At 52.9% G+C, this 22272-nt stretch overlaps 1 protein-coding gene across 1 annotated transcript in view; it reads right to left on the bottom strand.

Moving 5' to 3' along the window:
• Window positions 1-367: 367 nt before the first annotated feature.
• Fgf18 (fibroblast growth factor 18) overlaps window positions 368-22272 on the bottom strand; it is a 34599-nt gene continuing 12694 nt past the window's right edge. The window contains exons 3-5 of the mRNA XM_005376329.2: window positions 20895-21075; window positions 8296-8402; window positions 368-1456 (exon numbers count right to left, since the gene is read on the bottom strand). Of these exons, the coding sequence (XP_005376386.1) occupies window positions 1190-1456; window positions 8296-8402; window positions 20895-21075 (555 nt within the window). The 3' untranslated portion in view covers window positions 368-1189. The remainder of the gene's footprint in view (window positions 1457-8295; window positions 8403-20894; window positions 21076-22272) is intronic.

The following is a 22272-nucleotide window of genomic DNA, read 5'->3' as shown; positions in this document are numbered from 1 at the left end:
GAAGTTCCCCATGGGCTGAGATTTTCCCCCTTGTGCTCTCTGATAAATCCTCAGGCCCTAGTATAGGGTCTTGGTTCAGAGAAGGTGCTAAGTGAATGTATGTGAACAAATGGTTGCCTCAACCATCGAATCACTGACGCATTAGGATACAATCTCTCTGAAGGCAGAGCCGTTCATCTGTTCTAAGGCCACCAGCTCAGTGTATAGAACAGTGACTGGTGCACACTGAGTGTTGAATGAATCTGTGAATGAATGAACGAATGAATGAATGAAGCCCCAGCCCTCAGTGCAAAGACTAGAGACCAAGAAAGATGAAACACAAAAACCTCCCTGCCCAAGCCTGGCCCCTCAACCACCACTCGCCTCATTCTTTTTTAAATAATTTGTTGGTTGGTTTTAATTGTTGAGGCAGTAATACTTGGTTCATGAAACTGCAATATACAGAGAGGTGAAATAAATAGCTTATATATATATATATATAATATATATAATATAGCTGGTTTTAAAATATTCCCTTATCATTGGTGTACTAGGTCACATGAGTCACGGAAGGTCCATAGCAGCATCCTCCAGAACTGCGAGCAATGCAGGGTCACCATGATTGGACGAGGCCGTCTGTCGTCAGAAGGTCGAGGCGCGGAGAATTCCCAGGGGCACGCCTTCCCTGCGCGGTGTCTCGGGACAGCTTGCAGCAGACAATAAATAAATGACTGCAAACCAGAGAGCGATTTTTGTTGGAATTTGGGGCAAGGACAGAGAATTAGGAAAGCTGGGGTGGGGGGTCGTTTGGGTAGAGGGTACTACTTTCTCTTTTTCTTTTTTGTTTTTTTTTCTTTCTTTTGCTTTCACAACCTTTGGGAAAAAGGACTTTGGTTTCTCGAGTGTTGGTTTCTTCATTCAAGTCCTCCTCTGGGGACAAGTTTGGAGCTGTCTTCTCCTAGAGAGAGGCAAGCACCTATGGGCTGACAAGGGTCCCTTAGTGAGTCTTTTGTCATTGGGGGTTTCAAGTCAACAATAAAATTCTTTTCACCCCCCCACCAGGAGTTTTGGTTCAGTTTTTGTCTTCTTTTAAACACAATGTACAAAAATAGAGCTTCTTCCTTATTTTTCATGTAAAAATATTCCTCTGATGCAGTTCTCTGGGAGTGTGAGAGTGGCCAAAAGGGCCTGCAGCGGCCACATGGGGTGTCTAGCCAGGGTGCGTGGGGCGGATGCGCCGGGACCGCTTGGTCACTGTCGTGTACTTGAAGGGCTTCTGCAGCTCTGCCTGCCCCTTGGGATAACGCTTCATGAAGTGCACATCTTGCTGGTTCTCCCGGGTCTTGGGGCCCTTGCGGGGCCTCCCCTTCTTGGTGAAACCCACGTACCAGCCAGAGTACTTGGCTGACATCAAGGCTGTATAGTTGTTCTCCAGAACCTTCTCAATGAACACACACTCCTTGCTGGTGCCATCAGGCTGTAGGGAAAAGAAGAGCAATATTAAAGAAGAAATTACTCAGCAAACCTTGTTAAAACATGGAAGGCTGACGTCATTCAGGACCAGGGTGACAGATACAAGGATCGTGGTGACGGGATTTTGCAGTGATGGGGAGAGACTGGACTCAACCTCCCACTGGACTCACTAGCCCAGCACGGGCAAGTGAGAGTTTACAACGAACAAACAACAAGAGAGTCACTGGGTGGAAAACAACTGAGAGGAAACATCACAGGTAAGGGGGATTCTGCCAAAGCAACCAAGCAAAGTTCCAGCTGAAGCCACACCAGGGTGCGGAGACACCGCCTGGGGCACGATGGAGGGTGAGAAACCCAATCAGATATCCAGGGTGATCAGATATTAAGGGTGCAGTGTCCTTATTAAACTGACTGAGCAAGGTTGTTGCAGAAACTAGATTCGACAAGGAAGTGCACCAATGGACACAGGAGGAACTTGACTAAAGTCTGGCCAGAAAAGAGTGAGGAGAGGGTAAAGAGGGGATAGCAGGGGTGAGGGAAAGTGCCCTGTGGAGAGGACTGGGGCATGTGGTTGGAGCTAGGCAGCACAGCAGAGAGGGCCTGAAGCGAGGTTTTCAGTTCTGTGGTGTTGCCTTTTGTTACTGGCCCTTGCATCTTCCCCTACCCCTTAGTTAGGTAATGGACTCCCACTGTCATTTAGGATACTTACTCCTTCCCCACTCTCTTCCCTCAGAACCAGGGACTCCACCTCACCCCTACTACAGAGGACCAGACCTAGCCAATCAAAACATAATTTCTGCTCAGGTTTCTCTGATTGGTTCACAGGTGGGCATGTGACCCAAGCCATCTAATCACAGTGTTCCTTGAGGCCTTTGTATAACTGACCTCAAAAAACATGGGCAAATTCCAACTGAAAGAGTTTGTGAGGCTGAAATGGAAGCAGCCATTTTATTACCAGGAGGGGAAATCCTGTCTGACAGTAATGCCAACATGAGGGAAGCAAAGCCAAGAGGAAGAAAGGGAGAAAAACCAAGTCTTGGTCACATCATTTGAGCTCTAGAACCAGCCACATCTGAGGCTCAAGTTACCTCACTGTTGTATGTGCCAAAACTGTCTCATTTCCTTGAAGCCAGTTGATATTGTACTCTGTCACTTGCCACAGAAATAAGTTCTGACAGATTTGCACAAAACCTGACATTAACTCAGCTACTCGACTGCAGCTCAACTCCACGGTGATATAGTTAAATGTAAATTATATTTACTGTAATGGGGAATGTGGCACATTTTAATACTTGGTATGAAGTAGAATAGAAGCTTCCAAAAATAAGAGATTTAGGGTGGCCAAACTCCAAACCTTGACTCTGGGATCTTGGGCTCCTGAGCAGATATATGAACTCTCTTGGGAGACCAGCCAAGGAGGGGAGGGAGCACTAATTAGTCAGAACCCTAATGAACTGTAACACTTCCTGTGTGACCTCAGGCTGGCTAATTCCACTCTCCAAACCTCACCCACCAAGTGAGAACAATGACTTCTGCGCCATAGAGACATGGTGAGGAATGATTCTTACAAATAAGTCTGACACACAGTAGGAACTTGCCACATTATTTTTGAAGACCAGGTGGTTCTTCAAAGGTCTGGCCTGCCTCCTTGGGTCTGCCTGAAAAGACAAAGGGTGGTGGGGGAGACGAATGGATGCTTGATGGGGAAGAGTAGGAAACACACAGCGTTGGAAGGCCCGGATTAGCAGCACTTGAGTTTCCAACTAACATCTCCAAATTTAGGCCAGGCCCACTCCTCGTTCCGGATGGCTGCCCAGCCAAGTTGGAAGCCCAGCGGTCTGGCTATGTGTGGAGACTGAGGTGCAGGTTCCAGCCTTTTGTTTGAAGTGGAAAACGGGCTAGAGCTTCCAGGAACGTTCACCTTTGAGCGGAGGGCAAGCCTGGGCCCTGCAGACAGAGTGCTGAACTCTGCAGAAAGGGACAGGCTGGGTAAGAAAACACTCTTTGGAGGATGACATCTTTTAAGGAAGCTGCAGAACATGACTTAGGAAACATCACTGGGGCCCAGAGAACAGAGTGGGTGGGGATGCAGCAAGGGACGATTGCAAGGGAAACCAGGGAACATGTGCAAGTCAGGCTGACAGGAGGGCTCTGGGTTCCTCGTGGACAGTTCTGGAAGCTGCCTAGAGTCCAACCTGAGCCTAAGCTCTTTGCTTGGCACTGAGAAACACAGCCAGAGGAAACTGAATAAAGGTTACATATATACCACGCTGCCTCCTCTGGAATACCTGCCACTGTCTGGGAAACGGTTTCCATCCCAAAAGGCTCAGCTCTGCGGCTGCCTCCCCTAGGAATCCTTCTCTGGCTGCCCTCTGTCTCCCTGGGAAATTTCTCTTTTTCCTCCCATACTACCCATCCATGCATCAAGTTTCACTGGGCTCCCATACTTTATTTCCTGAACCCTCTGGGCCCCATCCCATCCCAAACCATGCTCAACTGAGTAATTTCATACCTGCCTGCCTCCTCCTTAGACCAAGTACTTCCTTGGGGTCAGCATGCTCCCTTAGCTGCCCTTATGGCTGAGCCCAAGACAAGGATCCCAGAGCATCTGTAGTTAAATGACTAAGAGTCTCATTAGGATGAACGCAGTAGGGGTAACACATGAAAGAATCCACAAGAAAATAGACTTTGCCTTCTAGGTCCTTTACAAATGTCCCAGAGACGTCCCAGATGTCCTGCTGTGGGACAAGCTGAGTAAGGGAACAGAATGAGCTAAGGGCTAGAGATCTCTACCTACCCCGCTTTGTTTCCCTATATGTCCATTCAGCATTTATTGATTGCTGACCACAGGCAGACATTTCCACATCCATTACATCATTTCATAGAAAAAAATAGAGCTCAAAGAGGCAGCAAGGCTTGCCCAAGATCACGAGGCTGGTGAATGGCAGAGTTGGGACTTGAACTTACCCTCACCCCTACAGCTCACTTCTCTATCCAGTTCCAAAGAAGTCCATGGGGGAAGAAAGTAAGGAAAATCAGGTGCTGCCTGCCCAAACCCCTCACCTCTCCAGATCTACAGCACCACGACAGGCACAAAGTGAGACTGTGGATGGACAAGGAACTAACAGTATTCAGCACACACACTCAGCCCAGGCCTGGCTTGACTTCAGGGCTGAGAAAGAGGGCCTTGGCTTGGAATTCCCAGCACTCCTGAGTAGAGAGGGCCCCTTGGCAACTAACCACAGGACTACAGTGCTCACAAGTTCCCACCATGAACCCAAGCAGGAGTGGGTAAGAAACTAACAGGTCATACCTGAGTTTGACCTTGCCTCTACTCCTTTATGACCCTGCTGATCACCTGCACAGATTTAAAAAGCACCTGTGATTGGGGCCCCAGCTGCCAGAAATTTTGACTCCATTGCTGCAGGCAAGCAGAAGTATCAGTATTGAAAGAGGAAGTGAATACCCACCCCAGAGCTTTGATCACTAGTGGGATTCAATCTTCTTTCTCCCACTCCCACCTCCATCCTTCTTCTTTCCAAACTGGTGGTCCTGTTTCATCTGAAGACTAAATCCTGATGACATTATTGGGCCACTCAATCAAACCTTTCCTAAATAGTTCCCTATTTTTTGAATTCCAGTTACTTCCAACCAACGTGATCTTAACAAAGATGCTGGTGAGCAAGATACCCTCTACCCTGACAAGGTTGAAGGCTCGTAGCCCCCAAAAGGACTCATTAGTGGGCACACAAGCAAAGGCAGATGAGAAAGTCTGATCCAGGCGGAATCTCCAGAGATAGGAATGGTGTCTAGCACACGATGCCAGATAGGCAACAACTCCATGGGGTAAAAGGAAGTGCTGCCTCCTGGGCCAAGTGGAAGTGGTTCAGAGAAGTGGGGAGAAGCAGGGTGGTACCTGAGCATGCAGGGGCTTAGGGAGAGCTCTGCTCTGCGACTGGTACAACACACCAGAAGCAACTACAACCAAGGCTGGAGGCATCTGACACAGGGTTCAAGGCATGTGGCCTACACCCAGAGCTGGGGCAGCCCAAGGAAGCTATATGTTGCTCTCAGCTCCCAGGCTGAGGCCAAAGGTCTCCAGCGATGAAGGAGTGACTCCTGACCCAGCTTTAAAGGGGAGGGGACTAACATTTAACGAACATACTTAAGTGCCAGCATTATCATTCCATTTTATAGATGAGGGCACTGAAATTCAGCCAGACTGGGGCACCTTGATTCCCCAGCATGACCTGTGTAATTCTAGCTGGAGGCTGAGCAAGTCTGCAGAAGGTCAGAGCCGTATTGCTGTTTTCCAAGTGCCCCTGTGGCATGTCGATGGATGGATCCAGCGCTGGTTCTGACGAGCTCTCAGGCTGGTGAGGAATGCAAGCACAAGGACAGACTGACAACCCAGGGGAGCGGGGCTGATGGAGGGAGGACTGGGGGTTTGCGGGGTGGAACACTGAGGGGCCAAGAAGGATGGAAGCTGTTGAAGGATGAGCCAGTAGACAGCACAGGGACAAAGGGAAGGGCGGTCCCAGAAGGGAGCACAGCTCGGGAAGAGTCTGAAGTCCCCATCCAGTGAATGGTGGTTGCAAGTGCTGTGTGCCTGGGACGATGGGAGGCATAAACACTAGGGCAGCCCTCATGCCTCCAGTATCCCATGAAGGAGCACGGCCTTTCTCCACCAGCTAGGAGCCCCCACAGAGGAGTCTGGATCTAGGCTGAAGTGCAGAAAGGCAGTGGGCTGGTCACTCTGTGCCTTACAAAGGTCCAGATACAAACGCGGAGACTGGGACCCCACAAGGTAAGGTGAGGTGCCTGCAGCAAGTTCCTGGGAAGGTATGAGGCCAGAACGAGGTGAGCGTGGAGTTCGGAAGGGAGGGGATCCAGCCCTCAAGGAGGTGAATCCCAGGGTCCGGGCAGGAGTGGGCAGGGTGGGTGTGGATAGGCCAGCAGCCCAAGAGCCTATGACTCCAGCTCCAGGGGCTAGAGAGCAAAGGAAGACCGACTCAGGGCAGGTGGATTTGGGGTGCAGTCAGCGCCCCAGGTCAGCGGGAAGCCAGGAGTCGGCAAAGGGGGAGCCACGCGTGAAGAGGGCGGCCAGCAGGGGGGCGGGCCTCCGTCTCGAGCCAGCTGAACCGTCACCAATATTAATGACGGGAGAGAGGGCGAGGGGGCAGGAAATCGGAGCCGGCTCCTGTGGAAGCGGTGACTCAGCGGCCAGTCGGCGGCGGGCGAGAGGCGGCCGCGGCTGCGGGGGGAGCGGCCCGAGGGGACCGGGCTGCGCTGACCCCGCGGCGGCCCCGGGGGTCAGGATGCCGGGAACCGCGCGGGCAGGAGGGCGCGCTGTGGGAGCTGGGCACGGGTGCCGCCCGCGGCAGGGGGAGCGCAGGAAAGGAGCCTCCAACCCGAAGCAGGTTGGGCCTGGGCGGCGGCCCAGGCGGGCAGGAGAACAAAGCGCCTGACGCGGGACCCGGGCTGGGCCGCCGCAAGAAACGGCCTGCCAGGCCAGGGGGACCTGCGCCCGGCCGGCCCGGCCCCTGCCCGCCCCCTCGCCGGCCCGGCTCGCGACGACGGCGGAAAGTGAATCACTAATTAAAACCACTCCTGCATCCCCGGCTGCGCTCTTCGGATTACTATTATTTTGCTCTTTGAGCAGCTTCGGTTGGTATGGGCAGTGCGGCTGGAATCTTTTCCTTCCAAACTGCACTTTGAATCCGCCTAGCTCTAAAGTGGGACCTGGGACAAGTGCCGTAGACGTGGCCAAGCCTCAGCTTTCCCATCCGTGAAATGGGAATGGTAGCATAGTACCAACCTCGTTGGATTATTTGGAAGCATTTTTAATGCCTGGAAGAAAGTAAGTGTTCAATGAGAGGAAGTTGTTATCATTTGTGTGACAATTCCCTGGCCCATGTCCCTGGCCTATGGGTATGACATAGTGGGAGAGGGACAGAGTTAGGGGAATCAAGAAATCAAAAACAGCTTAACCTCCCCTTACTCCCACAAGGTGTAATAAACACAGACAATTTCCCAGGACCTGTCCCCAAGCAGGAGAGGCCCACCTCCTCCACACCCACTCCATCTATCCAGAGCGGCCCCCACCCCATTATACAAGCTAAACATAGGGGTAAAAAGAGATCTGCAGAAAGGAGACACAGGAAGCACGACCTCATCACAGCAGTCTCACCCTCCCCTTGCATATCCCTAGGAACAGGTGTGCGACCTTCCCCAAGCACCCAAAAAAAAGCATGGTGAAAGCCCCAGACTCCTTGGCCTCAGGGGAGCCCACCCCCTAACCCAACCTGTCCTAATTTGTTACATGCAGCCCTCTTGCCTGTTGCAAAGTAATAAAATCCTCCTGAAATGCTAGAACCGTGAGGCCCAGCACTGTCGAGGCAGCAGCTTCCGGAGGCCGCCGCTGCATGGTGCGGTGCTGTAAACCCCTGGTGATTGTTAAAATGATCACTGCAGCCACAGCCCTTGGCCTCTGGCTCCCTGTACCCAGACATCAAGGGCCTGTGGGCAGATGCCCCAAAGCCCCACGAGGGCTCTCTCACTACCCAGCAAGCGAGTCTCACACTGGCTAAGAGAGTACAGGGCTCTGCATACACTCAGGGTTTCAGCCCTGGCCCTGGCCCTGGTGGCTGCAGGAGCCGGGCCAGAGAAGGGGCAGCGAAAGGAGGTCCCAGTGGGTACTGCTCTCTCACCCATGCGCACAGCACTTGCTCACTCGCCAGGCCCGTTTGCAGTGTGGGGCTGACGGGACCCTACACATGCAGTTCCAGATCCCTAGAGCTGCGTGGGGCGGGGTTACCCCCAAGAATCCAGGCCATCACTCACCTTCCCCACGAGCTTGCCTTTGCGGTTCATACACAGGTAGAACTCCGTCTCCTTGCCCTTGATCCGGACTTGACTACCGAAGGTGTCTGTCTCCACTAGGAGCTGAGCTTCGAAAGGTAGAAGGAAAAGAAGACACATTATTTAACTGGAGACAGTGGCTTCGTCTAGACTCAGTGATTCAAAAGGCTCCCTGACCCTAGTCCTGGTCCCCTCACCGCCCCAAAGCCAGGGAAAGGAGGGTACCTCTCTGACACATCCTGTGGGAGCACTCTGCCCCCACAGCAGGGGCACAGAAGCTGTACACCTGTTCCCCAGATGAGCATCCTAGCTTCACTTGCATGACCCAGATTGTTGCAGGCAGCATGGCAGGTCTGTCCTTCATGGCTGAACACCAGTAGGTATCTCCCTCCAAACTCACCCCCACCTCAACGCCACTCCCCAATGCAGGACAGGCAGCCATACAAAAAAGTACTAGTCTCTAGATGAAGGGAACCGACAGATACACATTCATGTGTATGCATACACATACACTGCCTTTGACACATCAAGCTATTTCCTCCAAAAGTTCGGTCAGAAGCTCTCCCCTGGGAGAAACATCTAGAACCCCCACTCCTGCCCCCTGGCACCTCTGCCCTGGCCACCTGAAGCAGGAAAACACAGGGAGGAAAGCCTCTGGGAAAGGGGGCTAGATTTAGGATTTTTCACATCCTTGCATTGAGGCCTCCAAAGCTGGAGGGTAATGAACTCCAAAGAGCCCAGAAGTCCTAATCAGGACTAATTTCCCCTTGTCCCTGGCCAGACAGCCTATACTAGACCATCCATAATACACAGTGCCTCCCTCAGGCTGTGGGTGTCCAGAGCTGGTCCTCTAAATCAATGTTTAAAAAGGGGCACCACGGGATCAACGGTGACTCTCCCTTGATTAGGCATGCTGTGTCCAGATCCCTCTCTCTCCCTCTGGCAGTCCACACTTTTCCTCAGGATGGTGCTGAGTGACTATAGCCATGCACTCTCCGAGCTCTTGCTTCTTCTTGGTCTTGAATCTGGTGCCTGGCTCCCCGATCACCACTTCCCTGTCCCCACAGCTGCTTTCTTTGGCTTCTACCCTTCCAATTCTCACACCCCCTTCCCTGGCCCTTTGCTTCCCAGCACCTGCCCCCCCTTACCCACAAAAGTTTAATCTAAGCGACAAGGGACTTGCTTCTCCATAACCAAAACCACAGCCCCAAATTCCTGAGTACAGTATCCTTGGAGCCACAAAGAGTGTACCTTAATGCCCCTAAAATGCACTAGGTATGATTTTAATAAAAAAATTTACAAATATAGACCCTGGTGCCCTGCTGTGAAAATTGAAACCATCTGGAACTCAAGATTTCCAATAATTAATCTAGCCCTCCTTTGACACTACTGCTAATTAAAATATGATACCCACCTTTCCAATGGGGAAAAAAAAGAATTTACATAAAATTTAAAGATCTAACAAGAATTTAGTAATTCTGGAAACAAGGGGAGGTACATTCTTCTCTCCACCTTCCCCCCATCCCTAGTAAACAAAGAATCAGGAACAGTAACCAATTTTGAGATGGGGGCAGTGGGCTAGGAGCCTTGATCCTCCCTGTTCTGCCTGAATGCAAACCCCTTGTAATTTCCTCTGTTTGCCCCATTCCCGGGGCCAAATGGCACAGTGGCTCAGCGACTTCCTTCCTCTATCTCATCACAAAGAGAAGAGTCAAGACAAGTCCAGGAGCTTCTGTGAGGGCAGCATGTGCAAGGGAAAGGGCAAGAGCTTGGGGGTGTACATCCCCAGCCCCTCTTGCCTGTTTCTTCCCCTGTAACATGGACAGAATCATCCTGATTCTCCAACAGCGCCTGTGAGCATGATACACTAGGACAGCATCCTGTTCCCAGAGGCTGGGAGGGGAAGCTCAGTGACTTTGCTTTAAGTTTCCTAAAAACTATACAACCAAACTTTTTTAAGGAATGGAGGGAGGGAAGGAAGAAGGAAGGAAAGGTGGAAAAATCTGAGAGAAAGAGAGAGAAAAAGAAGGAAAGAAAGGAAGGAAGGAAGAGAAGGAGAAATGGAGGGAAGGAGGGAAGGAACCCCAGATATGTGCCCCCCACCCCAGGTATCAACCTCTGATCTGAACTTGCTTAGCTTCCTCCAGAGTGGCAGGCATGCCACACCATGAAGTGCACCAGAAAAAGCCCAGGGCCAGGTGCAGGGGCACACGTTTGTGATCCCAGCTACAAAGAGGCTGAGGCAGAAGGATCACAAGTTCAAGCCCAGTTTGACAAGACCCTGCCTCAAAATTTTGAAAAATAATTTTTTAATTAAAAGGGTTAAAGATGGAGCTCAATGGTAGAGTGCCCCTGGGCCCCACTCCCAGTACCAGAGAAAGAAATGAAAAAGGGAGGGAGGGGAAGGAGGGAAGGAATATCCAGAGCCAGGGCTCACAAGTCTGGCATCATCATCCTAGGCTGTGTGACTCTGGACAAGCCGCACCCCTTCGTGAGCTGTTTCCTCACCAATGCAAGAGGGAGGGACAACCCTATTCTCTCCCTGGAACTGGGAAGTAGGGTCTAGCACAAGGGCACAGAGGGGTGATGACAGGAAATAGGGGATGCCACGGGACTGGGCCCAGGACCCCCCAAGTAAGTACAAGGGGAAATTCTGCTCTATGTGCTCCTCCCACACATGCCCAGGCCTCTGTCCTCAGAACAGCTCCTGCAATGCACAAGAGCTGCCTCTCCTAGAAGCACCCCTGAAGGCACAAATCCCCATAGGCTTGAGTGTCTTTGTCCCCATTTTCCAGTGTAGGCAACTGAGGTTTAGACTAGCAACAGAGCAAGAGGGGCTGACATCAGGACTGCCTGCGGCTGTCTGCCAAAGCCAGCTCCAGGAAGAGGCCCCAGCTCTGGAGAAACCTGCCTCCAAGCACAACCCCCAACACCCAGCAGCCAGAGCCACTGCAGGAGGCCCTGGCTCATGCCAGAGCTGTCCAAAGGGCCTGGGGCTGGGGCTGGAAGGCACCTCTGCCACACCGCATGGGGAGGGTCTGCACCGGCCTCTGCTGCACCAGGGAGCCAGAAGCAGGCTTCTCCCCCACCGCACTCCACCCCCAGCCCCGACTGCAACACACAGTGCAGTGACCTAGACTCTACTCACTGCATGACATCATGAGGAGGGAGCTGGGCCAGAATTATGTAAAGTCTTTGGGGAGTAATAGCAGCTGAAGTTCTCTGAGAGATTTGGGGGGGGCTCCACCCAGGCCAGGTTTGCCGCAGAGCCTGCCTGGTCCCCAGCACTCCCTCCCGTGACCCAGGAATCAGAAGCTTCACCTCTGTCCCACTGGCCTTGTGGGGCCCACAGCAGGCCAGGCAGAGGACTGGATGGCACTATCTCCCTCCCTCCGGCCTGTGCAGCTCAACAGCTGCCTCCCTCTGCCATTCTTGCCTCCTCTGGCTTCCCCTCCACACATCAGCCGGAGAATCCTTTTAAAATATCAATTTAATTATGTATCCTCCCTGCTCAAAACCTCCTAGGGATCCCCAGCTCAGAAGAAAATCCAAACATCGTCTAACCCTGCTCTCCTTCCCCCGCTTCTTATCTCTCTCACAGCTCAGCCACAGGAGCCTCCGTGTTGCTCCTCCTCTAGCACCAAGCAGGCTCCTGCCCCACAGCCTTTGCACTTGCTTTTCCTGCTCCTGGAGGTTGCTTTCCCTGGAGCTCCCCATGGAGCTAATCTCCCAGGAGGCCACCCAAATGTCCCCTCTTTGAAGAAGCCTTCCCTGAGCGCGCTGTCTAATGTCAACACCACACTCCCAGTTCAGCCCCCTGTTCCCTGCACCTTGTTCCTCAGCACTCTTCTCCAGAACTGTCTGGTTTGTGCTACAGTTGGGATACGTGTTCCCCAAAGGCCCATGTGTTGAAGTTGGTCCCCAGCCTGTGGTGCTGTTGGGAGGTGGTAGAACCTTTAGCTGATGGGGCTCAGTGGAAGGAAGCTGGGTCACTGGGGCACACCCTCACAGATGACACTGGGAGGCTAGCTCCATCCTGTGTCTCTCTTTTGGCTTCTTGGCCAACGTGAGTTGAGCAGGTTCCTCTGCCGCGCACTCCCATCATGATATGTTGCCTTGCCACAGGCCCAAAAGCCACGTGGATATGGACTAAAACCTCCAAGACTGTGATCCAAAAGAAACCTTTCTTTCTTAAAGTTGGTTAGTTTGGATATCTTACTATAGGAACAGAAAGCTGACTAACACTATTTGCTGCCCTTTTTATTGTCTGTCCCCGTTTACCAGAAGGTGAGCTTCATGAAGACAAGGACCTATTTGCTCCTTTACCTCTGTGATTTCCAGCACCTCACCCAAGCTTGGCTCAGAGCATACGGCCAATTAGTAAGTTTTAGGGCTGGGGATGTAGCTTAGCAGCACAAGCACATGCCTGGCAAGCACAAGGTCCTGAGTTCGATTCTCGGTTCAAAAAAAATCAGTAAGTTTTAATATGTCACAAACAGCCTTGTGAAATAGGTATGCATTAGCTGGTTCACACCTGCAATCCTAGCACACTGGGGGGCTTAGGCAGATGGATTGCAAGTTCAAGCCCAGCCTGGGCAGCTGAGCAATTCAGCAAAACCCTTGCCTCAAAATTAAAAATAAAAAATGGGCTAGGGATGTAGCTCAGTGCCAAGGCCCTGGGTTCAATCCCCAGTACTAACACAGATTGACTGATTGATTATCGATTGATTGAGGGAAGTAAAGTGACATAGCCCAGGGTGCTCAGCTGGTAATGGCATAAGGTTTCAAACCCAGTGTCTTAGTTACTCTCTTGTTGCTGAGACAAAATACCTGATGCCCAAAGTTAAGGGAGGAAAGGTTTATTTGGCTCACAGTTTGTAGAGGTTTCAGTCCATAATCAGCTGGCTCCAAGGCAGGGTGGCATAGCAGATAAATATCACAGAGGAGAACAGTTCATGGTGGGCAAAAGGTAGCAAAACAAGCAAGGGACCTTAACAGTGTCTTTTTGCCCCTTTTATCTTATCCAGGCTACTCAGGGCAAGTAGCACTCATACCCTTAATCCTAGTGCCCTAGACCCTAACATTGCACCATGATTCAAGCACACACTCCACATTCAACCACCTTGGAAAAAGCCCCACCTATGAACCCAGGAGGCTTTAGGGGGACACCTAGATGCAAGTCATAACACCCAGCCTCTAATTCTATACTCAGTGCCTTTAACCACTCTGCTCTCACCTGCCGTTATTTCTGGCATTACTCACACCACTTGATAAAATTCTTGACTCCCACCACCATTCCCCAACTTCAAGGACAAAGAGAAAAGCCCTTGCTGTGTGATGAAAGAGAAACATGGTCCCTCTCTCTCTGGGCCAGGACTAGGTAACCCCTTTCAGTTCTGTCCCTCTAGGAAGTATCAGTAACTCACACTTCATAGAGGTTACAATGTTCTGGGCACTGTTCCAACTCCTTTCCAGGCAGTATTGCATTTAATCCTTGCAGTCCTATGAAGTCAGAACTATTGTTATCATCTTCGTGTTATAGGTGAGAAAACTGAGTCCCAAAGGTGCACAGTGATAGAGCTGAGAGTCAAACCCAGCCAGCCTGACCTGGAAGTCTTGGTCTTAATTCTCTATCCCACCCAGCCCTTCTCTCTGACGCCAGACTCTTTCCAGGGGGAGTAAGTGAGCACCAAACAGTCTTCCTGTGGGCCGCACTTTCTTGGGGAGGAACTCAGTGGATGGCAATGCCATCAGAGTAAAAGGTTGGGGTCCCTCACCCTACCCCACCCCCACTCTGCTTCCACATGACCTTGAGGGACAAGGGAAGGGTCATCACTAGGGTCACCTTGAGGAAGACACCTTCAAGGTGATACCAGAAGCCAGCAGGAGCAAGCGTGGCTGGCCTCAGACTACAGCAGGCACTGTAGTCAGGGAGCATTTCTGATCGAGACAGGGCAGCAAGTGCCTCATGGGACCAGATGAGAAGTGTGGACTAGATGGGGGTGTCCACGACTCAGCTCCCCAGAGGCAGAGCCCACACTGCAGCTGGGGGCCAGGAGGGGGTCAGGAGGGAAAGGAGCTTGAAAGGTGCAATCCTTCCTCCAGCATCCAGAGAGGAAGGAGGACTGGGGAGAAAGCAAAGGGAAGGAAAAGGGAGCGGGAAAGTTCTTTCTATGAACAGTTCCTGTTGTCTTTTTCCCCCACTTCTCTTAAATGCCTGGAGTAACTGATAATAAAAATGACAGTGATAACGGCTAATACTTATTTGAGCATCTACCACATATTAAGCACTGGGTTAGGAGTCTGAACCTGGAATATCGCACTGGATCCTCACAACACTCTATAAGTAGGAACCGTGATGCTATTTTACAGATGAAGAAACTGAGGCAGTAGACTGAGGAGGTAAATTACTTTCCTAGCGTCATGTAGTAGGGCCAGGGCTTTGAGACAGGCAGAGGAAGTCCACAGCTCATCCAGACAGACTCAGATAGAGTAGGTAGGCAGCCTGTGTGAAAATAGGCACCGTAGGACCGCGATGACAGAGAAGAGAAGAGGGATTGACTGATTGACTGATTGACTGATCACCTGACTGACTGACTACAGTGTGCTTTCCCAGCTGGGCTTCCTAGGGGGTGGTCCAGGCCTTACTTTGAAAACTTTGGGGTTGAAGGGTAGGAAACATCAGGGAAGGACAAAAGAGAGGTAGCCAGAGGTCTCTAGAAAAAAACAGCACGGAGAGATAGTTGAGCCTGAGAGATTCAGGAGAGGCAGGCCACACAGCTGGAGGCTGGGCCATTTTCCACAAGGTCTATGAGCACAGCAAGGAGTGGGGGCCTCCTGTGTGGGCTGTGAACTGGGGACCAGCAGGCAGCCCGTGCTGTCCTCCCAGTGCTGACAGAGCTGCTGGCCCCTCTCCAGGCAGCATCCTCCGGTGAGGACATGTCCTTGGTCCAAAGGCACCGGGAGGTCATGCTGAATCAGCCCTGCCTCTCTCCCCTCTGCAGCAGGACAAGGTGGAGAAAAAAGGACAGTGGGGGTGGGATGTGGAGAAGGTCTCATTCTAGAGACATTTCCCCTATTGTATCATGCACAGGAGTGCGTGTGTGTGCGTGTGTGCGCGCACACACACGCACCCAATATGCTATGGTCTTTTCTCCCAAAACACCCACAGATCCCCTTCTCCTGAGGCCCCTGAGGAGGTACATAGCTGTGTGCATGTGGGCTCACTAGAAAGGAGAAGTGGAAGAAAGTCAATACAATTGATCAGAAGCTATATGTAATCCTCGCTGTAGTTCTAGGGCAGCCACTTCAGAGTAGGGGCAGTGAGATGTGGGTGGCCACTCCTCAATGGAGAGAGAGGTTGTGGGACAGGAGCTCAGAGGACACCAAGTTCCACCTGGGGGACAAAGGCCTCTTCCCAGCCAGGAGAGCTCCTTGGGGAAGCCAGGTCTCTTGGTTGCTGTGTCCCTGTCACATAATATAAGGATGGAGAGTGCGGGCGGGTAAAGAGGGGCTCTGATGGCCACACACCTACTGCCTGCTGAGCACTGTGTGAGGCACCTCCCTGAGTGTGGAAAGGGGCCCCTTGGCCCTGTGCCTGGGGATGGATGACCCCATCCACATGGGGAGACACACACGGCGACCTCCATGTGCACACTCACGCAGGCATGCACTAAGCACCTCGGAGGTAGGCAGGCGATCTGCACAGAGGGCACAGCAGTGAACAAGACGGACAAAAGCCTCTGCCCTTGGGGGTCTGCATGCCAACAGAGACAGGGAGTAAATAACAGAAGCAATAAACCCTAGGAAGAAAATGACACCCTTGAAGGAGTAGAAGTGGGGATTCTCTGATAAAGGAACATCTAGACAGAATCCCGAGTGAAGTGAGGAGGTCCCAAGAACACTAGACATCCCGGAATTGAGGGCACAGCAAATACAAAGACCGGGACGTGCTTGGCATGTTAGAGCGACAGGGAAGGCCGCAGTGGCCGGAGCAGAGTGAGGGCAGAGCAGGTGCGGCGCTGAGAATGGTGCAGAGTCCAGAATGAGGCCAGCCCACGCCCCTACCTGATTCAAGGTCTTGGGTTTCCTGTAAAGTGAGCAGTGGAGGGCCATGGGTGGGCGGATGGAGAAGGGACTGAGGAGGGGTCAGACTCAGAAAGCAGGAGGTCCCCGCAGCCTCAGCCACAGCCGCCAGTTCAAACGACCTTGCTCTTGGCCCAAACAGCCCTCCAGCAGTGACCAGGATGCGGGGAAAAGGGGCAGCTGTGCCTGTCACCAGCTCAACAAAAAGCCCTGCAAGATGAACAACCTGCAAGTGTAGCCTGCTCTCTGCCTTGTGCTGGATACAGGGAGATGGCAAAAAGCAAGACAAAGTCACTGCCTTCAAGGAGGTCAACATCTCAGAGGTCAGCAGCTGGTTCTCCCCAGGAGAACCCTCATGGGGACAAAGGTGACCATAGGGGCTCCAGGACATTTCTCTCCACCTGAGGGCTCAGAAGCTACCCTCTGGAGCCCTGGAACCACAGGTTTCTCCAAGCTGAGCTGCAGGAAGCATGCACACACCAGCACACACGCACACGCACACACAGCCCAAGCAGCCTACTTGCTTGAAAGGTGGGGACTGAGGCAGCAGCATGTCAGGTCATGCGCAGTGCTAGTGGCTTCCCATCTTCTTACAGTCAGGTCGTAGTAAGGAACAGGGCGTGCCAGGCTGTGAGCCTTTGAGGGCTAGCACCAAGTGTGTCTTACCACCCCGCCCCAGGGCTCAGTAATTTGTGCAGAGTAGTGAGGACCCTGGCATTAACCAAGAGAGGACTGGACACATCAACAAGAAGGCCCAAAGTCCTCCTGCCTCCTCTGTTCTGAGACCCTGCTGCTCAGTGCTGTGTCGCGAAGCCTGTCAGCTTTCACTGGAAATGCCACGGTCCCATGATGGGACAGGAGCAGCTCCCTCTTCCAACAGGGGAACCTCCACCCGAGCCCATGACAGCAGCCCTGCCCCTCTCCTGCACGGCAGAAATGAGTTGAGGTGGTTATTCTTAATATTCGTGTTTTAATAGGCATCTCATCTTCCAGCAAAGACATTCTCTCATTTCAGTTACCCCTGTTCTGTAGCAGAGAAAACAGGATCACAGAAGCTGACTCGGGCCCACAGTCTTCTCCTCTCAAGTGGTGGGGTCCAGATTCAAATCCCATGGGACTCCTTGACATCTGTCCCCATGACTAGCACTCCAGACCCTCCCTGGCCTGTATTGGGGTTGCTGAGCACTGCTGGTTCTGGAAGGCCGGTCTACTATAAAATGGGTTATCTAAATCATTTTTTTCTCAAGTGGAGAAGCCCTTCTTGCATGTAAAATTAGGCAGGGACAGCCAATCATAAGGCTTTTCAAAGCAGAGCTGCCTCTGCAGCACCTGTCTAGTGCTGGGCCCTATCTCTGCCTGCCTGGGGGCTCCCCATTTTAACTGTCCAGCTGTTACCCCGCAGCCCTGCTTCTTAGGGCCAGGAGCAGTCAGTGTGTTCACCTCCCTTTATATCCTAGCTTAGGATGCAAGCAGGATGGGGACTCCTCCTTCACCCCCACTTGGCAGATGAAGACACTGAGTCCAGAGCTGGAGACTTGCTCCAGGCTATGCAGGCTGTTCAGTGGCAGAGCTGCAGCTGGAACTCAGGTGTCCTGCCACTTGGCCCAGTGCTGTTCTTTGAGGCAGCACCTTCCTACAGGGCAGAGGTGACCGGGACCAAAGATGAGAAGGAAAGAGGGTGATATAGTCCCAGCTGGCCCTCCCTCAGCCCCTTGACTGCCACGTACCCCACACCTCAGCCTCCAGCACTCTGTCCAGGGGTCTTCTAGACAGTCAAGCCAAAGCGAAGAAAGCCCCTGGTTCCTGGAACAGCCCACCCTTGGGGCCTCCAGAGAGCTGGGCAAACTTTAGGGACAACAGGAAGACAGACCCTCTTAGGAATAGCAAAGTGCAAAAGCCCCTCTGACATCTAAGCAGTTGTCACCAGAGGACAGTCCACTGCTGTGCAGCTTGTGGACAAGGCATCCAGAGAAGCGAAGCCTCACCCAGTGTGGAGGTGAGGTCTCAGGGTGGTGGCCCTGGACCCAGATCCAACAATCCCAGCGTTTGTGACGCTTCTGGATTCCAGCTGTTTGTAAGTATTCTGTTTCTACTGGGGGTTTGCTGAAATGCTGATCCTGCACGTTACCAAATGCTGTGATGCTCAGTGGGCATTACAAGTCTCAGATGGCATGTTCGTTCAGCCAGCCCCAGCCCTGAGAAGAGGGAGCAGGTTACTGAAGAGCCCGTGGGCCGGCGGGGGGCTGGGAAGGCGCGCTACCCCTCCCCCAGGCAAGGCAGACCCCTAATGCAGATCCACGCAGCAGCCTCGTCCTCTCACCCGGTGTGGCCACATAAATCACCCTCCCAATAATATTTGTATTGATTATCTAGATTGGAAGCCTCAATTGGCTCCATTGTCTCACTTCCTCTCCCAGGGCTCACAGATGGGGTCCCTCAGCCTCATCTGCGTTTCTAATGGGACATTTAAATGTTGCAGCAGCAGCCCACTAGGCCCCCTACTGCCCTGGGTGGTGAGGAATGCATAAAAATGTTCCTTGAGGGAGGACGATTAAGTCCTAGAGTTTGTGGAGATCAAAGAGAAGCCACGATGGGCTGAGTGCTTGTTAGAAATTCAGACATGTGGACCACACCCTGACCCACGGCAACAACACGGGCATCCTAGCAAGGCTCCTTGTCGCTAATGTGCACAGTAGTATTTAAGACACACCCCTCTAGTCCAAGCCTTGTATTCTCCAGAAGAGAAACTGAGGCCCCGAGATGACAAGCGCTTGGCTAAGGTCACATAGCAAGCAAGATCCCTAGAGTTCCCAGGAAACAAGAGGACGAGTGGCCCTGGAGTGAGGGATCGGCCACTTCTAGGCTCCTCTCCCTCCCCAGCTCCTGCCTCGTGTCTCAGGGTGTGGACAGATGGTTCAGACCAGCATCTGACCCCCCTGTACTCTCCCAGCCTGGAGGCCCCAGTCAGAGCTCCTGGGACTCCCCAGGAGGGCACCTCCTCCCGCCCCAGCCAGCCAGCTGCCCCTTCCCTGGCAGCAACTGGACAGAGGATCCCAGGGAAAACCACCACCTGGGTCTGCCCTGCACAGGCAGGCATCTGCAGCGGGGCCCGCGCGACAGAGGCCCAGAGAGACGGTCAGCAAGAGAGAGACCGGGGAGGAGGAAGGCTGTGGTCAGGGGGAGGAGGAAGGCTGTGGTCAGAGGGAAGGAGGAACCTGAGACACAGACAGAAACAAAGCAGGGAAGGGGCCAGGACCAGGAAAGAGAGGGAGGGGAAGGGAGGCAGTAAGAATGATGGGACAGCGAGGAGGGAGGGGAGGCAGCTGGCCTTAGGTGCAGGAGCCCAGCGTGGCCCTTCCCGGCCTGGCCTGGCCTGGCCCAGCCCCCCATGCTGGTGCAGCTGCCACACTGGAGCCCTACCATGAGGTCAGTCCTGCCCTGGGGCTGAGGGAAAATAAATGGTGTCCAAGATAAAAGGTCCAAGAAATTATTTGTCTTGTTGTCATGTCCTCACTGCAATGGGCAGGCGCTGGCGGGCAGGCGGGGCATCATCCCAGAAAGGCCTAGTCTGCCAGGCTCACTGTACGCACAGGTCCCTGGCCTCAGCCACCACCTTGGCCACACACAGCCCCAGCTCCTTGGGCCAGGGGCACCTTCCAGAACTTGGGCCTGAAAGGCAGAACCTGGCGGGGGCAGGTGCTTTCCCAGAGATGGGCGAGTGCCAGGAGCCTCACAGCAGCCTCAGCCCTTCCTGCCTAGCAATTCTAAATAAATAATCTGCGTGCTAAGTATTTGCTCAGTGTCTGTCTTGGCCAGATCCCCACCAAGTTGTGGGAAGGTGGAATCCGTCTGTTTTGCTCACTGTGGAGGGTCTTTGGCTGGTGCTTGGGAATAGAGGGAGTCCAAGTGTCCCCCTCCTCCTGGTCCCCTTGCACAAGCAGCATCAGGGAAGGTGTGAGGGTCCCTACCCACCGCACAGGAGGGCTAGGCAGTTCCCAAGTTAACGACAGGTCAGAAGGCCTGTGGTCCAAGGTGTCATGAGGGCCACATCTCACAGGTTCATGAACTCAAGCTGAAAACACATAGGCACAGGTGAATACACCACACTCACACCCATGCACACTGGGCTGATTTCTACCACCACCTACAGCATCCAGAAAGTGTGACTCAGAGAGGCTCCTACCCCAGTGTCTGAAACTGGACCTGGTGAAACCATGGCATTACAAGCAGCCACCTGCTGTAGGCATGTCCAGGGGAGCCACCAATACTTATAACAACTGCCACTTGCTAGGGCAGTTGCCAGCCAAAGCAGCTTTTCATGTCTTTAGAACTCCCAACACACTCTATAGAATTCACTTCGGCAACCCTATTTTGCAGATAAGGAAATGGTGGCCCAGAAAGGCTCAGTGCTAGGTCAAAAACAACACAGCAAGCACACTGCAGAGCTGGGATCTGAACTTGCACTGCACAGGGGGAGGGGAGGGGCCAGCACATACCATACTTGTCCCCATCCTCGCCACGGGCACTGATCCTGCGGCCCAGGACCTGGATATGTTTCCCACTGGTCCGGCTGTAAAGCTGGTACAACCGCAGCTGCTTACGGCTCACATCGTCCCGAGCCCGCGTCTGGTTCTCCACGTGGATGCGGAAGTCCACGTTCTCCTCGGCCGCCAGCACCTAAGCAGGGGAAGAAGCAACTGTGAGGTGGCCACACTCACAACAGAGAGCAAGGCCTCTTCCACGTCAACTCAAGCCGGGCCTCAGTAGATGCTCATGACCACTCCATCACTACCCCTATTTCACGGAGGAGGCAATTGAGGCTCAGAAGTAGCAAAGCTCAGAGTCAGGCCTAAGTCTATTTAATTTTTTTCCATCACTGCCCCACATGTAAGCAAGACTACCTAGCCAGTTTCTCCTGTGACCTCAAGCACACCGTTTATTCTGTCTCAGATTCCTTCTTGGTGAAATGGTAGACCAAACCCCAATCCTGGTGTCATGCCAGAATTGCTGTGCGGCTAAAGTGAGTGGATGAGAAGAAATAGACTGACATCCACACAGCTGTGAGGGAGGAAGAGGGGCAGGGAACTGCTGAGTGGGTTTCAGGCAGGGAAGGAGGGCAGCCTGGCAAGTGTTAATTAGGGGGCCAGTGGGCCAGAGTCCACTGTGACTCCCCCAGCATCAGCTGCCGGGGGAAGAGTCCCCCTTACCCCCGAGTCCCTCAGGCTCTCTCGCATGAGGCCCTCATCCCAGTCCCCTCTTGGAGAAGCTTCCATTGTCTCTACCACCCATGGAAACTTCCAGCAATGTCCCCAGCTGAGCTCACATCTGTCCACATTCTCCAGGAAGCCTTTTCTGGCTAGGCCATCGTGCACCTCCTGACCTCCCTCCTCACTGGCCTGCTGATCTACTCAGGTCTTGCCCTCTTCCAATCCATCCTCCACTAACCCAGTTCTCTGATAAAATCCTCCCCTTCCCCTCTTCCCCAACTTCCTATTGTGCTCAGATGGAGGTTCTCACCACGGCCTGGCGGGCCCACAAGTGAGACCCCAACTGCTTTTCCACCTCCTCCTCTTACTGCACCTGCTGACTGGCCACCTTATCATCCCAGAGCTTCCAAAGGCCAAGTGTGCTTCTGCCTCAGGGCCTTTATACTTGCTCTTCCCTCTGCTCTGATGCTCATTTCCAGATCTCCACAGTCTGCCCCGACATGGGTATCTGATCGAGACATTGCTCAGACAGGCATCCCTGGACCACCTTTCAGAGGTAGCCTCTGCCTCTGTCACTTACCATGTTTGACTACATTTTGTTTTTTTCCTGCACTCACCCACTTGGCAAACCCTCTGCTAGCCTAGTTTTTGTCTGTTGTCCACACTA

This window comes from Chinchilla lanigera, unplaced genomic scaffold (genome assembly GCF_000276665.1).
Source record: "Chinchilla lanigera isolate Chin_1 unplaced genomic scaffold, ChiLan1.0 scaffold00007, whole genome shotgun sequence".
Lineage (NCBI taxonomy): Eukaryota > Metazoa > Chordata > Mammalia > Rodentia > Chinchillidae > Chinchilla > Chinchilla lanigera.
The sequence above is the reverse complement of the archived record's forward strand: the minus strand, read 5'-3'. Positions and strand labels throughout refer to the sequence as shown.